This window comes from Odocoileus virginianus, chromosome 1 (assembly GCF_023699985.2).
Source record: "Odocoileus virginianus isolate 20LAN1187 ecotype Illinois chromosome 1, Ovbor_1.2, whole genome shotgun sequence".
Taxonomy (NCBI): domain Eukaryota; kingdom Metazoa; phylum Chordata; class Mammalia; order Artiodactyla; family Cervidae; genus Odocoileus; species Odocoileus virginianus.
The window spans coordinates 81,794,775-81,811,960 of NC_069674.1; the positions used below are offsets into that span (position 1 = coordinate 81,794,775).

General features: G+C 35.4%; 1 protein-coding gene across 4 annotated transcripts in view; it reads left to right on the forward strand.

Moving 5' to 3' along the window:
• RUNDC3B (RUN domain containing 3B) overlaps positions 1–17,186 on the forward strand; it is a 136,581-nt gene that overhangs the window by 44,490 nt on the left and 74,905 nt on the right. For 2 of the 4 annotated variants that reach the window (XM_070470171.1, XM_070470202.1), the window contains 2 exons: positions 7,615–7,665; positions 15,329–15,461. In XM_070470171.1, coding sequence (XP_070326272.1) covers positions 7,615–7,665; positions 15,329–15,461 — 184 coding nt within the window. The remainder of the gene's footprint in view (positions 1–7,614; positions 7,666–15,328; positions 15,462–17,186) is intronic. The other 2 variants (XM_070470180.1, XM_070470191.1) reach the window with 1 other exon arrangement.

Genomic DNA, 17,186 nt, shown 5'->3' on the forward strand with positions numbered 1-17,186 from the left:
TTTTGCCTCAGTTCTCAACATTGTTCTCTAGTTACACTATGCACAGAGAATCCTCTTTCTGTTTTTGAATTGCTGTGTTCTAGCCTTATTGGTCTTCTCCTTTTTCTTAAGTAACCAGACACTTCTGTCATAGAACACCATTGCACATCTCCATCTGAATGGTTAACACTCCCCATCTGTTTCAAAACTGGTCAATGAAGCGTAAACCTTCCAGCATATTTTAAATTAGAACTCACCTCACCTCCTTTCACCGGAAGCATTCCTGACCTCTTTTTCCTGTCCTGCTTATTTTTTAAAGTCTTAACTCATGACATATGTGATTTACTCATTATGATTATTGTTTATTATATTCCTTTACCTCTGCTAAAGTATAAGCTTTGATAGGCTAAAGATCTTTGTTCATTGACGTCACCTAGATTTATGGAACAGTGCTTGAGATATGGTAGGCACATAGTGAATATTTGCTGGAAAACAGAACTCTTGAGAAATGTCCACTTCTTGATCCCCTGAGTACTAATCTCTGGGCTGGTTTTTTGTGGCTTTTTTTTTGGTTTGTTTTTTTTTCTCTGATTGCATCTGGATTCAGACTCTTAAACTAAGGTAGAATGTCTGTGACTTGACATTTTAGAATTTCTGCAATCCAGTTGAACTGTTATGATACCTCAGCATTGTTCAGGAACACTGGCTTGAACCTCAAAGCTCTTCCTGACTTAAATAATAAATAGTTACCTCCCCATGAGGCCACCTTTTGAAGTGTGGTGTAAACACTGTTAGAAACAATGGTAAAGATAAACCTTTCCATTTGGCTCTTGAATTTTCTTTGTTCCTTTTTGAATGTTCTCCAACTTTTGATTCTTAGTTCGCACATAAAATGAGACTTGAATTGTTTCTGCAGTAACATTTGAACACAACTCACCCAATAAAACTCACCTACTTAGGCCAAAAAAACATGATACAATAGAAAAGAAAGTGGCTCTGAAGGTTGCCAAAGTTTGGCTTTTAGACAATGGACAAGGCCACTCTGTTCTTGGAATGTACTTCCATTATATACTTGGAAGTGTAGGAAACCTTGAGCAGATTTCGTATCTCAGAAAATCATAATATTCCAACATTCTTGAAACATCCAGGGTTATATGTAGATGGTTATTTTCGTTCAGCGTCTTAAATTGTGTGTTTTAGTTGCTAAGTCCTGTCTGCTCTTGCAACCCCATGGACTGTACCGCCAGGCTCCTCTGTCCATGGGATTTCCCAGGCAAGAACACTGGAGTGGTTGCCATTTCCTTCTCCAGGGGATCTTCCTGACCCAGGGTTTGAACCTGCAGTGACAGGAGATTCTTTACCACTGAGCCATGGGGGAAGCCCCTTCAATTGTATAGGAAATAAAATTAACCTCTATGTAGTATAGTCAATTTAAAGTTCAAGTAGTAAATAAGCAGCTGTGTAGATTCTAAGAACAGAGAACTTCAGTTTGTGAGGCAAGTATGGTTAAAAAAATGTAACTGGAAACATTGAAGTATCACTCAGGTTTCCTATTCTTCATATATCTTTTTTGATTAAAATCATATTCCTATACTTTTATGTATTCCTAAGCTTATAACCCTTAATCATTTCTTGTTTTTCTGATGCCTTTTGAAAAACCTCTTTCTTCATTTTAAGATTTTATCCCATAAAGGCCATTGGACTATTTGACTTTGTTTATATTCTTGTTAATGTTCTACTATGTTTTTCAAAAAAAAGGAAAGAAAGGAAGAAAATGATAAAACTCTAGCATGATTCCTTAATTTAACCCCTTTCTGTATATGTATACTTTCATCTTCTTGGACCATCAGTTGTTTTCTGCCTTCCCTTTCACTCCTACTCCATGTAAAAATGATGAGGGATTCACATATAAAACCATAGAAGTATTAATAAAACCTTCCAGAAATCCCAGATATAATTGCAGCTAGCAACTTTCTGTATATCTATCACATCTGAATATGTATACATAGGCAATATGTGTAGTTTCTTTGTTATGACCGGTGTTTTGCCGTTGGTCATACTGTTTTTTCTGTTTCATTTTGTTTTATTAGCATTTTAAGACTTGAGATTAAATCATATAACGAAGTTCACTGTTTTAACCATTGTAAAGTGTACAATATGCTGGATTTCAGTATATGCACAGTGTTGTGTGACTATCACTGCTGTCAGTTCTAGGAGATTTTCATTATAAGAGAACCTCTGTATCCACTGAGCAGTCACTTCCTTTTCTCTCCCCCCCCACCCCGCCCCATTTCCTAGAAACCACTAATATACTTTTGGTCCTTATGGATTTACTTCTGAACATTTCATGTAAATGAAGTCGTAAATATGTGGCTTTTATGTTTGATTCTTTAATTTAGCCTCTTTTCAAGGCTAATCCTTCTTGTACAGGTACCAGAGCTTCATTCCTTTTAATGGCTGAATAATGTTCCATTATATAGATACACCACATTTTGTGTATTCATTAATCATTTAATGGACATTTAGATTGTTTCCATTTTTTTCTACAGCAACATTATAATAGTACTGTTATGAAAAGTCATGTACAGGTTTCTGAGCATCTATCTTCTGTTCTCTTGTTTATATTTCCATTTCATTTTAAACAAATATATAATATTCAGTTGTATAAATGAACCATAATTAATGCCAGATTATGACTTTGTTTTGTGGAATGAATTTTTTTAATTAGTCTAGAATTAATTATGTACATTATGTGAAACTCATTATTTTATAGCCCATTTTGATCAATGACTTTTTTCTCCCTTGATATTAGTCTTCTTATATAATTATTATTGGTAGTTTATTATTTTATTCTTATGTTTCACTTGAAAGTCTATTTCTGTTTTGAAACATCTGAAATATTTTTCTTGTCTTAGTTTCACATCGTGTATGGTTTTGAATGTTTAAAATTTTGAAACACACAGTGGCCACATACTTGGTGATTTGATTCTGTTTGAAGCTATGTGATTGTCATACTACCCTTACTTAGTGTTATTTGTTGTAGGCATTTTTAGGTGAAAAGCAAGAAAGATATCTCAAGTTTTTATATGTATTTGGAGATATGAACAAAACAGTTTTTATATTTCAGAACCAAACCATAATTTTCAAGGAATTTTTAACCTTCACATTTAAGCATTTTCTTATTTACAGAAGGAGAGGTTTATTAATGGTTTTAAACCTGGTTACCCCTGGAGAGTTTTTCAAGTTTATTTTTTGTGAACTTCCCTTCAAAAGTCCTTCAAATTAAAGAATTACAGTTTAGAGTTGGGTTCTGAGAAGGGAGTACTACATGGAAGAAAGCATTATGAAAAGACTTATTAAATAATAGCTACTATTGATAGAATTCCCTAGGATATTTTGTGTGTTTTTTTTAAAATATATGGTAGAGTTTAAAAAGTTTGTGATTCTATTAGGTAATCCAGTTCTTGGAGTTAGCAGGAAATAATGGTTTCTGATGGTAATTCATGTTTGTGTTTGTTTACCTGTGTCTATAGCCCTTTGAGTCTCTGCCAGAAACATAATAGGACATTCCCAGTTTGGTCTTATGATTTTTGCAAATTAGTGTAGAGCTACTTACAGTACTTGTAATTATCAAATCGTATTTTGTTTCTTTTCAGTAACAGAAAGATTTTTCTTGGTAAAATTTTTGTTACATAACTTCAACAGTTTAGATCAGTTAATGCTCAAATATCGCTCATTTAAAGGAAGCAAATATTTCTCATATTACAGAACAGGAAAAAGATTGCACAATTTAATGGACTTTCATTCATTTTTGGAAAGCATAATTTCAGTTCCTATATTTTTCTGATTTTCTAATTTCAGTGAGTTTCATGCATATGATCTAATATTTTTATTTGGTTAAAATTCTTCCTATATTCTTTTTCTTTAAAGTCACTATGACTTATCAAATGTAAAGTATTTGCATGATTTTGGTGCTCAGTTTTTAAAAATTGTTGAATCAGATAACCAGATACTATTTCTAATGTACCTACATTTACCTGTAAATGGCATTTTAAAGCAAATTTTAAGAAGTTTAAGATAAGTTATATATAATATTTTAATTGTAGAAGCTACTAAAATGTGGGAAATGGCTACATAGAAAAGATACTGTTTCATTGTTAGCTGAATTACAGTGCATATTGCAGTCATAAATATTGCTTTACTGAGTGATTTTTCTCTTACATACAAATACATGGTTAAAGATTCAAAATTTCAAGCAATACAAACTTGAACATTATTAGTATTAATGACAGAATAGAGTAGATTCTATCTGGTATTCCCAGTTTAAAAAGAGAACTTGTATTATCTAGGGTGAAACAGATCACCAGCCCAGGTTGGATGCATGAGACAAGTGCTCGGGCCTGGTGCACTGGGAAGACCCAGAGGGATCAGGTGGAGAGGGAGGTGGGAGGGGGGACCGGGATGGGGAATACATGTAAATCCATGGCTGATTCTTGTCAATGTATGACAAAAAGCACTGCAATGATGTAAAGTAATTAGCCTCCAACTAATAAAAATAAATGAAAAAAAAAAGAGAACTTGTGAAAATTCTGACTTACTATCTGATCATTGATTATCAGTCTTATTTGCCTTATAAATGGCAATCAGTTTACAAATCTATCTAGATATCTTTTCAGGAATTCATCTTTAATTACATAAAAGTAAAATCATCTACTTGTAGCCTTATTAGAAAAGTATACATGCACAAAGAGAAAATAAGACTAAATACAGCAGAGGCAAAAGGTTCATGTTTTACATAGTTGTTAGTGTTTATCAGACTTTATCAACCATGATAATACAGCTCAGTCATCAAAGTAATCAAAATAAATAGAAAGCTAAAGTTGTAACAAGGGCTAACTTGGAAAAAAGGGAAGAATAAATGTATTTATGGATTCGTAATATATCCAGTCTTATCACCAAGGCTGATTGATTTGTTTAAAGCAGTAGTCTTTTCTGTATGGTGGCCATTTTGCATGTTAACATAAAGATTATAAAGTTGATTTACTTAGTTATTTGTTTTTGAAAATTGTCTACTTTCAAAGTCAGAAAATACTATATCTTCAGTATATTTAAGCATTCTTTTATCGCGTGTCCATTTCTGAGTAGATTCTTCTTTTGGATAAAATTTTAGAAACTAGCACGTAATGTCCCCATATATTATATAATTATAATGGTCCATTTGAATGACTTTTGTTCTTGAAGAAAACATGTTCAGTTTGTTTCATTTAAATATTTGGTCTTGTCTCATCTGTCCTAACATTATATATTTAATGTTAAGTATATAACATTATATATATGTGATAGATTTGAATATATAATATTACATATTAATTACATATGAAATGTGTAACATAAATTACATGTGAAATATGTAAATAAATGTTGAGTATTTACATATTAATATACCTGTGTTCTTGTCCAGGTATATCATGTATGTATTATGTCTTTTATATATTATAAATAATTTAAACAAAATATATAAATAAATATTATTGTATACTTTAAAACAAAAAGTTTTAATTTCAATTGAAAATGAGAATGTTTTCTACTAATAAGCCACTCCTTGAGCCACTTTGAAATAATGTAAGCTTTGCCATTCATATATACATATATATATATATATATATTTTTGGCACCATCTGAGCTAAGGATTTAAATTTTATATGAAAAATATTTACCCCATTCACACTCTGTGTTTACTGCCCCATTATTTTTCCCATTTATGAGACTGTAGTAAGAAATCATGGTCAACCAGGAAAGCCAATCAACTGATTCTCTCATCTGTCAGATCTTGTCCACATCCGAAGGAGTAGATGAGCATGAGGATGCAGGGAACAGAGATGTGCTGGGTCTAGGTGGGCGCTCTCTGGGCCTCACCTTTCCATCTATAGAACCAGAGGGGTGCTGAACTGTGAACTCAGATAATTGGAATCTGGTGGATTGTCTTTTGGTCTGGACACTTCTGATGGCTTATAACTGACCTCAAGTGAGATATTAAATTATGATCAAAGCAATTAATGGCTACAAATAAGTGGAAATGTTTTAGTTCTTAATATTTTCAGATGGCATTCCACAGCCAGAATAAAAATATTACACATAACCAGGTCGTAAAACTAACATGTTGACAGCTGAAAAAAACCCTGAAGTATAAATTGAGCTTCATAATAGATTCAGTAGTTGTTTCCCATTTTGTACCAGGGATTGATTAAACCATGACATAAATCTGAACATGATGAATCTTATTCGAGACTTTTTTTTAAGTAAAATTACTTTAAGCACAGTTTTCCTGAAAATTTTTACTTTAATAACTTTTTGATTATATAAATGATTACAGGTAAGATTACTACTACTTTCAAGGCAGAGTTAGTAAATGTGGTTTAAACATTAAAAATTGGTGTTCTTAACATTTTCAACGAGAAGCATTCTGTTCTGATTTACATTTAATGCAGAGAGATTTTCATTTTGTTTGTTGTAGAAAGAGCATTCCATTTTAATATGGGCTTCAACTAGGGTACCTTTTGGTTATAGATCCTTTTGGGTTCAGTTCAGTCACTCAGTCACCTTTTGGATATGTGTTTCCAAATTTAATATTTGTTTGCAGTGATGCAAATGGATGTAGGAGGATAGAGCTGAATAGTAGAGACATAGACATAGCCAATAGCATAACTATATATATCTCTTTCCTTTTATTTTTTTATACATTACTGACCGTGTTTGGTTGGTTGATTCTGTTTAGTTTCATAAAAGGTCTAAGTATTTGGAAAGGTGTGGGACCATGTCCTATTGGAATTTCAGTGTTTGCTTACGAAAGAAGATACCATCTGTGGGGAGTATTGACTTCAGAAATTTGACTTTGGAGTGTTCCTGTATAATTCTACTGAGAATTGCCAAAAAACATAGGCAAGAATTTATAGTACTTTTCCAGATGGTGATTGTTAAACAATAGTGGGAAGCTGTAGGAAAAACAGTGTTTTTGCATAAAGTAGGCATTTAGTCAGCATTGGTTAAACTAAGGATTATTTTACTAAATAATTAAGTGCTGCGCTCATGATTCAGAAAAAATTATGCAAACTTTAGCTATCCTTAAACCAATAAAAGAGAGAACTGCTCCTTAAAATGAATTTTATAACTTTTTGAAAAGTTTAACAGTAAAAAAGAACATTTATTTTTAAAGTTAACTTTCTGAGTCATATAGTTCAATAAGAGCAACTTTCCTAGCCATTTGTATACATTGAGGTGCAAGGCTAGCAAATTCAGCAGGCTTCTTGTTCATTTTGCATTCTTTCATTATCAGCTTATTATGTTTGGGGAGCAGTAATGGAGATGAAAATAAACAGGGAACAGTAGCTTCTCTCTTTTGTAACTTAGACACTCCAGCCTCTCCAACAGGATAGACTACAAGAGACCAGTTTGATTTCCATGCTGAGTAGAGCCCATATTCATCTTAATTGAGTTCATCTTATGTAATAGATGTAAGTGGTGTTTACTGCATCAAGATTATTTGTAGCTATCTTATTGGGGCTGTTCAGTTTGCTTTTGTAAACTTCATGTCAGGTTTCTCAAATGTCTCTGTGTTGTTGTTTATTTTTTTTAAAGAGAGTCCCCAAAGTTGCCGATGGCTGTCTCATCTGCAAATACCTCTCCAAGGTACTCTGTGCTGGTGATGCCTCCCGCCTCTGAGCTGCACGGGAGCATGGAATTGACTTACTGGGGAGGGCTGTATCAGTTAAGTGACCTTTCTTAGTACACTGCATGGGTTTTGCAAAGCTTTCTGCTGTTGTTAATCCAGAGGGCAGAACTATGCTGATTTTAAATTAAAAGCTTTTTGTTAACCGACACAATATAACACTCCATTTACTCTCCTACATGACCCCCTCTATATTTCTATTAAGTTTCCTGGTTTTAAGCACAATTTTATTAATCATATGTATCTGTGTTATTTATATTTTACTATAACTCACTAATATAAGACTTACTGGTTATTTTCTCAGTTTGTAAGTATTGTGTAGTAATATTTGAATTACATGCAACCTGGGGCTCAGGGAAGCTGTGAATTTTCCAAAGTTACTCAGTAAAACATACATGGGTGCTATCAACAGTCACTACTGGTCTTAAACTACTAGTGGGAACATATTCCTTAGTTTCTTTTCTTCAAGGTAGAATATATGCCTTCTCACTTATTAGAAACATTTTTTATTGTATTCCTGCTGTATTTAAACCACTGCTGGGCCTCATGCCAATGACCTGGCCTTTTATTATATTTTTCACTTAGAAAAGAAGTACGAATTGTTAATTTTAAAGATCACTTATAGTAAGACAAGTAGAAATAGAAAAATAGTATGTTCTCGTTTCCTCAATCCTGATCCCCACAATCACTTTTAAACAATTTAGGTCCCTTATGTATAACCTTAGTCACTGCTAAAACATTACACTCTTTCTTCAGGCCTATGCTTTGATATGTGACTCTGTGTGGATGTCAGCCTTCATGCTCTTAATTCAGTCTACCAGTGTTCTAAGCCTTATATTAAAAATGCTGGTGGAAGAAGAAAGCAAAACCTTTGTACCATGCTTTGAAAGATAGTAAAATTACTAGGATAAAAAAGCCTGTAAGTCAAACTCAGTTTTCAGATTTCTGGTGAACCTGATTGTCTTCATTTTCTTTGTTGTTTTGGGAGATTAAGAATTGGCTAATTTTTATGGTGTAAACTGTGGTATAGTTTAGAAGTTTGTTTGTGATAATTCCTTACCACTGAACAAGACACTGTCAGTACCAAGGGATAATGATTACATTTTATAAATTGGTAGCTGTGATTCGTAGTTGCTGAATGATTTACTTGAGGCATCTTACAAGTAACATAGAGTTAGCGGTATAAGTACAGTTGAGTATCTCATCTAGACTCAGACTTATTCACATCAGCTGAAAGTGTAATTAAAGTTAGTTTAAGTGTTTATATTTGTTCTTTTTTTTTTTTAGAACATTAAGATGAAACTATCTAGAAAATTAATCAAGGTCACGATTGTACTTTAAACACTGGGTGGTCTTCAACTAATAATGTGTGAACTTCAACTAATAATGTGAACTTCAACTAATAATGGTGCCTGTGTTTTCAAAGGACAAGATTCTGATCTTTTGCAGAAATGGGAACTTTCTCTATTTAGAAAATTTTAAACTAATTTTCATAAATTAGCAGGAAGAAATTTAAGATTCTTGCTTCCCTGACAACTCAGTGGTAAAGAATCCGCCCGCAGTGCAAGAGACACAGGAGACGTGGGTTCAATCGCTGAGTTGGGAATATCCCCCCAGTAGGAGGAAATGGCAACTCACTCCAGCGTTCTTGCCAGGAAAATCCCATGGACAAAGGAATCTGTGGTGGGCTACAGTCTATAGGGTGCAGAGGGTTGGACACGACTGAAGCAACTGAACACACACACACACACTATAAAATTTACAGTGCAAGGTTAAAAAAATCTAAATAAATTGGCAACAGTATAAATCCACAAGTAATTAGTTTCCTTTAAGTATCTGAAACTTTTGCAGTGATATTTTTGTTGTTCAGTTGCTCAGTCGTGTCCGACTCTTTTTGACCCCATGGACTCTAGCACGCCAGGCTTCCTTGTCCTTCACTGTCTCCCAAAGTTTGCTCAAACTCATGTCCTTTGAGTCGGTAATGCCATCCAACCATCTCATCTTCTGTTATCCTCTTCTCCTCCTGCCTTCAGTCTTTCCAGCATCAGGGTCTTTTCCATTGAGTCAACTGTTCGTATCAAGTGGCCAGTGAATATCAGGGTTGGCCAATGAATTGGCTCTTTGCATCAGGTAGCCAATGAATATCAGCTTCAGTGTCAGTTCTTCCATTGTGTGGAATATTCAGGCTTGATTTCCTTTAGGATTGAGTGGTTTGATGTCCTGCTGTCCAAGGGACTCTCAAGAGTCTTCTCCAGCACCACAGTTCGAAAGCATCAATTCTTTAGCATGCAGCCTTCTGTATGGTCCAGCTCTCACATCCATACATGACTACTGGAAAAACCATACCTTTGACTATGTGGACCTTTGTTGGCAAAGTGATGTCTCTGCTTTGTAAAACACTGTCTGGTTTTGTCATAGCTTTTCTTCCAAAGAGCAGTGATATTAGAGTGGTTTTTTAAAATTTGATGGTGCTTTTATCGCTTGTCTAGATAAATGGCAGGTCCAAGGTAATAGTCTTTGATGTTGTCATCCAGGTGATGTATTGTGGCACTAACAAAACTTCAACCTGTGAGACCAGCTCTTCACATAACTAAGCACAATACAAAGAGTGGAGAAAGAAAGTCATTTAACAGATTCATTTATATATTACCAAAAGATGACATGTCGTCATCCACTACTAAATAGAGAACCATTTTGGAAATTTCAGTTTTTAGAAGGTCTCATCTGGCCATAAAATAAGATAAGAGCAAAACACAAATATACTGCATGATGTGAATATCTACATTATTCAAGTTAGGTAATATAAAAGAGCAATTTAAAATAATGTTAGACCTTAGAGATCACAGGCGCCATTTTAAGGTGTTTGAAAATAGGCAGTTTAGTGGGAAAGATATCATGTAGCTGGTTAGTAGCAGATCACCTTTTAGTCTAGCAAACTTTCACCTCTTATTTCTGTGCCTGAAATGAATTAGATTCAGATCAGTGGGTTGGAAATAAGTATTGAAAAGTTTGTTTAACTTTGGTAAAAAGTTAACTTCTCAAAGTACATATAAAATTGAAAGCACTTTATACATCTGTACTTGTTGCCAATATTAAAAAAGAGAATTCGATTAGTGATAGCATGTTTCTTCTCCTGAATAAAATTTCTTCAAAATAGAGGCTAGTCGGTTCCTTGCTGTATAATTTGATTTTGTGCTTAGTTTTAAAGGAAATGAGAATATCTTTGGAGTGATTATTTATTACCTCAGCAATTATTTTTAAAGGCATGGTCAGCTTGTACCTTTGTTTTTTAATTTTCCTGTTGAATATAACCCCAAGTACATCTTTTGCTCACAGCAAATTTGTATTTAAGTACAAGCGATGTTCAAGTAATAATAATTCAGATAACCAATTGAACACTTCTGTTATTCTTAATTAACCTCAACCGCTTTCATAGATGGAGAAATTAATTACTTAAAATCCTAGGATATATGGACAATTTACATGAGAGTTCATTTGGCCTTTGTAACAAACCCCACCTTCTCTCAATCAGAGCACATCCTTCTGAATGTGAAAAATTCAGGGTCTTGATTTAACAAATTCATTTTGAAAACAATGCACATGAAAGAGTAAGGCAGGCAGAATCAAGCCAGTCATCCTCTCCTCTAGTTTATGAGTAGGTGGACGTGTTGTGAAGACACTATTACTGATATACTTGTTGTTCGGTCACTCAGTTGTGTCCAGCTCTTTGCAACCCCGTAGACTGCAGCACACCAGGCTTCCTTGTCCTTCACCATCTCCCGGAGCTTGCTCAAACTCATGTCCATTGAGTTGGTGACGCCATCCAACCATCATCTTCTGTCGTCCCCTTCTCCTCCTGCCTTTCCCAGCATCAGGGTCTTTTCTAATGAGTCGGCTCTTTACATCAGGTGGCCAGCGGATTGGAGCCTCAGCTTCAGCTAAGGCCCTGCAGGTCATGGTGACGTGTCACTCTGCTAGTTGTTTAGTTTCTCAGTTTCTGTAGTCTCTTCTGTAGGAAATGTTGTCACTGTGTCTTGGGTGAAAGTCCTGCAGACAGCATATCACACTGTCTGCATATCATGGCAGGAGTCTTAAGGGTTTAGCGTGCACTCCTTGCCTGTATGACCTAAGCCTAGATACTTGGTCTTTCCGAACCTTTGTTTCCTCTGCTCCGAAAGGGGCTCTGCTTTCGCGTTCGTGTTTCTGGAGTGCAGCTGCTTCACAGCCGTGTTGGTCTGCTGCAACAAGCAGAATCAGTGCCCGTCTACACACTCGCCTCGGGTGGGGGTTTCCTTCCCAGTTAGGTGACCGCAGAGCACCGAGAAGAGTCCCCTGCGCTATTTAGCAGGTTTTCAGCACTTACCTATTTTACACATATTATCGGTAGTGCATATATGTCAGCCCCAAACTCCCAGTTCATCCCACCCACTTCTCCCCCCTTGGTGTCCATATGTTTGTTCTCTATGTCTGTGTCTGTGTTTCTGGTTTGCAAATAAGATCATCTATACCATTTTTCTAGATTCCGCATATATGCATTAATATATGATATTTTTCTCTTTGTAACTTACCTTACTCTGTATGATAGCCTCTAGGTCCATACATGTCTCTACAAATGATCCAGTTTCATTCCTTTTTATGGTTGAGTAATATTCCATTCTCTATATGTACCACAGCTTCTTTATCCATTCCCCTGTTGATGGACATTTAGTTTGCTTCCATGTCCTGCCTATTGTAAGTAGTGCTACAGTAAACACTGGGGTGCATGTGTTGTTTTGAATTATGGTTCTCTCTGGAAATATGCCCAGTAGTGGGATTACTGAGTCATGCTTACCCATTGATAGGGGACTTTGTTACTTTTTTTTTATTTTCAACAGCTCTACTTTGAAACCTCTCATAAATTATTTTCCTTAGCCACATCAAACTTAAGAGAAGGTTTAAAATAAAGTTACCAGAGAAACCTTGTGATTCTCCCTACAAGATTGCTTCCAGTGTATGGTACTGCATTTATTGAGAGAAGTGTGGTTGCTAGTCCTCAGTTTTAAATTGTGGGATTATCTCAATTAATAGAAGCAAAAGAAATTAACCAAGACTAGATTTTAGGGAGGTCAGTTTTGGATGGTTGTTATGGGAAAAGGTTGGATTAGGGAATAAATTTAAAGATTTTTCTAGATTCTAAGCATGTAATGGGAAAAACTTCACTGTGCGTTTCATTGCTATTTTGTAATGCAAGGGGAGCTTGGATCTATAACTCTTTGTATGATAATAATAAAAGTAATAATGATTATTAACATCTGTATTAGGCCATATAGTAATTGCTGCACATACATTATCTAGTCCTCACAACAGTGTTATCATGGATATACTACCATTATTATCAGTTTATAGAAGAAACTCAGGTTGGTCGAATGAAAAGTCATTTGCTTAAGATTGCATGTCTCGAACATGATCTGTTCTGGTCCTCTTGACTCAAAAACCCATATTCTTAACATTAGACATCCTGTCTCTTCTCCAAATGGCTAACAAATTGATAAAGTGAAAATTGTCCTAAAAATGGATTATACTGACATCCTGTTCTGGAAATTTTTTTTAACTAAAGAGGGGAAGGAGCAAAGAAAAGTGATGGGGAGAGACTGAAAGAAAGAAGGAAGATTATAAATATTCCTATAGATTTCTATCTTTTGGCAGTAAGATTTCATTACTGAAGAGACATTTGAGTTATATAATGATGTTTGAGTAAGATGTGTCAGTGCTTTTGTATTTTTGTAAAGGTAAATATTTTTGTCCAGAATATTTGATGTTTGTAATGTAGCATGCAGACATCTTGATACCAGATTGTCACTGAGCTGTTACTGTAAAAAGATCCTAATTAGGTTTTTAAGATTCAAATTTTTATATGCGTTGCAGTTAAGATCTGGTTAGTGTGGATTAACCAGTCGATCTGTTTTAATAAATATTTATTAAATGCCTGCTGTGAGACAAGCACTGTGTCAAGTGCTGGAGGTAGAATTAAAGACAAATAAGATATAGTCTCTGCCTTAGTGACCTTACCATCTAAAGTGTGAGACAATCAAGTAAACAGGTAACTGTTAAGTGTAAGCTCAGGGTGTTAGGCCAGCTCATAGGGAGGAGAAACTTCCTGTAGAGATCACAGGCGGCTTACAAAAGGAGGAGGCCTTTGAAATGTCCTGCATGGTGAGTAGGGATTACTTGTCGTGACTTGTGAGCTTTCCCTTGGTTGATTAACTGTATTATTAGAAATACCAGAGGGATCTTTTTAACATATAGCAATGCCTAGGCCCACCCCCAAAGACTCTGACTATTTAGTTTGGGTGGAGCCCAGACATGAGTACTTTTTAAAAGAAGCCCTGGGTGTTGCCGTGGTTGGACACCACTCAATGTTTCAGACATTGTTCCTAAAATGCTGCTCGCGGGCAAGAACACTTTTCACTTCTTGATGTTGCTTAGAGAGAACATGTTACTGGGGCAAAGAAAATTGAGACAAATAAATGTTACTTGAAAGTAAAGAAGCAGAGGTTTTAAAATATAAAAGCTACTCTTTCTTAAGATTGAACAACTTCCCTAGGTAAGAATAATTATTTCAGAAAACTGAAGAAATACCAAGATGTCTCTCATATCCCATTTAAAAATATTCGGAGTACAAAATTGTTCCCATGGACTTACTACCCAAAGTCCTGCATTGAAATATTAATACACACAAAAGAACATTTGTTCTTGAACACAGATGTAGTTATCCAGGTCTGGAAGATTAGAATGGTAAGTGCCTAAGGACTTGTCATGGGTTGTTGACTAGAAGTGAGCAAGTGAATGACAGATGAAGGTTTGGGTAGAATGGTAGTGAATGGGTGGTAATGATTAGTCAATATATGGTGGGAACTTGATAGGTACTTGATAGGTACTTACGGGCTACACGTTGTTTCATTTCTTCGAAGTATCCCTCTGAAGAGGAGAAAAAGTGTTGCCTTTTAAATTTTTTTCTGTTTTTCCAGGAAGAGAAAGGTTTAGGATACAAGAAGTAATATTTTTTTTCTTTTTTATTATCTTTCTTTGTTTACAGTACTTTTATGTGCCAAGTCCTATGCTCAGGACTACTCAGGCATTACTCAGGCATTGTTGTATTTGATTAAGAGAATCCTCATAAAGTGGTTACTCCAACTAGTCCCCTTTTAGAGTCAAGAAAAGTGGCGTTCAGAAAGGTTAATTAACTTGCCTGGGGTCACAAAGTCAGTAAACAGCAAAGATGGCGATTTAAATTAATGCTTAACTGGAAGCATAAGGAAGGATAACTGTGTGCTCTCTGAAAGACTGTGTTAGAATATTAGGATATTAACTTGCAAACAATTGTGTTTAGTGTCTAGGCCCTTTTTGCTTCATTTACTTTGACTATATTGTTGAGAAAACTATGATCCAGATCCATTAAATAAATTGCCCCAAATCACACAAGTAGGTAAAGTTAGAAAGGGACCAGACTTAAGGCTTTTTGACCCCAAGATCAGTGTCCTTTCCACAATCTCAGACTCTATTGCCCTTTATTTTGTTGTTCTTGCATTTTGAGTTACTAGTCTGGTTTTCTTTTTATTTTGTGTTACAATTTGTCTCCTGAAGGTCAAGTAACCTGGTTTGGTTATGGAAGTCCTCTAGCTTCTGGGACTATATCAGAGTGGCTTGCCGGAAAGTTTCACAGAACTGTATCTGCAGCATTGAAAATATGGAGCATGTCAGTTCCTCCAGAGCTAAGGTAAGACATCAGCAGTAATATGCAGGCTGTGTGTGTGCTCTCAGCCTAAGCATTTTGATCCAAAGAGAGAATTCAGGCTCCTTGCTGTATACAATATTTCTTTTCTTTGTTGAAATTAAGCACTTGACCAAATTTAACATCTTTCAGAAGCTTAATTTTTTTATTAGTTATTTTAGAGTGCTCTTAAATCTTCAATGTAGCCTTATAAATAGCAAGAAGGCATGAAGCTAGTCACTGTTTCTTTTTTGAGAAGCATGGTGAAACATTTCCCAGTCCGTGAAGTTTCAGCAGCTTTTCATGTCCTGCACTGCCAGTCCACATGTCAGACTGTGTTCACATAATTCCAGAATGTGATTTGCCTATTGCACCGGGTTGATATTCGCATTACTGATGCAGAAGCAGTGGTAGGTAAAATTGCTGATGCCTTGGCATAAATTAAAACAGTGGCATCAAACTATTCTAGTAGTCACTGAGTTCTTCCTCGTCATGTACTCAGTCTTAAAGATAAAAAAAGCCAGTTTCATTTAATATATATAATGGTAGACATTATTAATTTAATTAAATCTCAACCTTTGAAAGCCTTTCTTTTTAATATTTTGAGTGACACAATGGGAAGCATGCATAAAGCATTTCTGCAGCATACTGAACTATGGTGATCGTCTCAAGGAAAAGTACTCATGCAGTCATTTGAATTGTTAGCTGAACTAGATGCTTTTGTTGTGTAATAGTATTTTTACTTGAAAGAAAAACATTCAAACTATAGCTTTTTTGACTTAGGCATTTGTAGACAGTCCTTAGATAAAGATGAATGAAGTAAGTCTGTTCCGACAAGAAAAACAGCTTGACAGTATTTGATGCCAACATTAAAATTAAAGCTTTCAGGTAAAAATTAGAATTTGGGAAAACTTAGAATGTATTCACAAGCTTGATAGCTTCTTAGGACTTAAAAGACTTTTCTGATAATGTCAATATTAACAAAAATGTATTTATCTTGTTTAATGGAATGTGTAATATTTTAAGTTAGAGTGTTAGTCATGTCTGACTCTTTGCAACTCCATGGATTGGGGTCCACCAGGCTCCTCTGTCCATGGGATTCTCCAGGCAAGAATACTGGAGTGGGTTGCCATTCCCTTCTCCAGGGATCTTCCCGACGCAGGGATCAAACCCAGGTCTCCTGCATTGCAGGCGAACTCTTCACCGTCTGAGCCACCAGGGAATACATTTCAGTCAATAACTGTCTTCATTTCTAAGTCAACTGTGACTAGTGTTTTTGTAAAAATCTTTTTCTCATAGATGTTTAAATCTCTTTTGTTTCTTTACTTTAGCAGACTTCATTTTTGTCACAATTGTTATCTTACTAGATCTTTGGCCTCCATTTTCTTGAACTATTAAATTTATTCATTTACTTACTTCCTAATTGTCTGAATATAGGTTTTAAAAATGTGCCATTTGAATTCTCTTTTGCAGCTTAACTGAGTTTGTATCTTGGTTTCTGTAGGTTAAGATGAAAAGACTTGTTCAGTCGCTCAGTCATGTCTGGCTGTTTGTGACCCCATGGACTGCAGCATGCCAGGCATCCCTGTCCTTCACTATCTCCCAGAGTTTGCTCAGAGTCATGTCCATTGAATCAATGATGCCATCCACCCATTTCATTCTTTGTTGCCCCCTTATTCTCCTGCCCTCAGTTTTGCCCAGCATCAGGGTCTTTCCAGTAAGCTGGCTCTT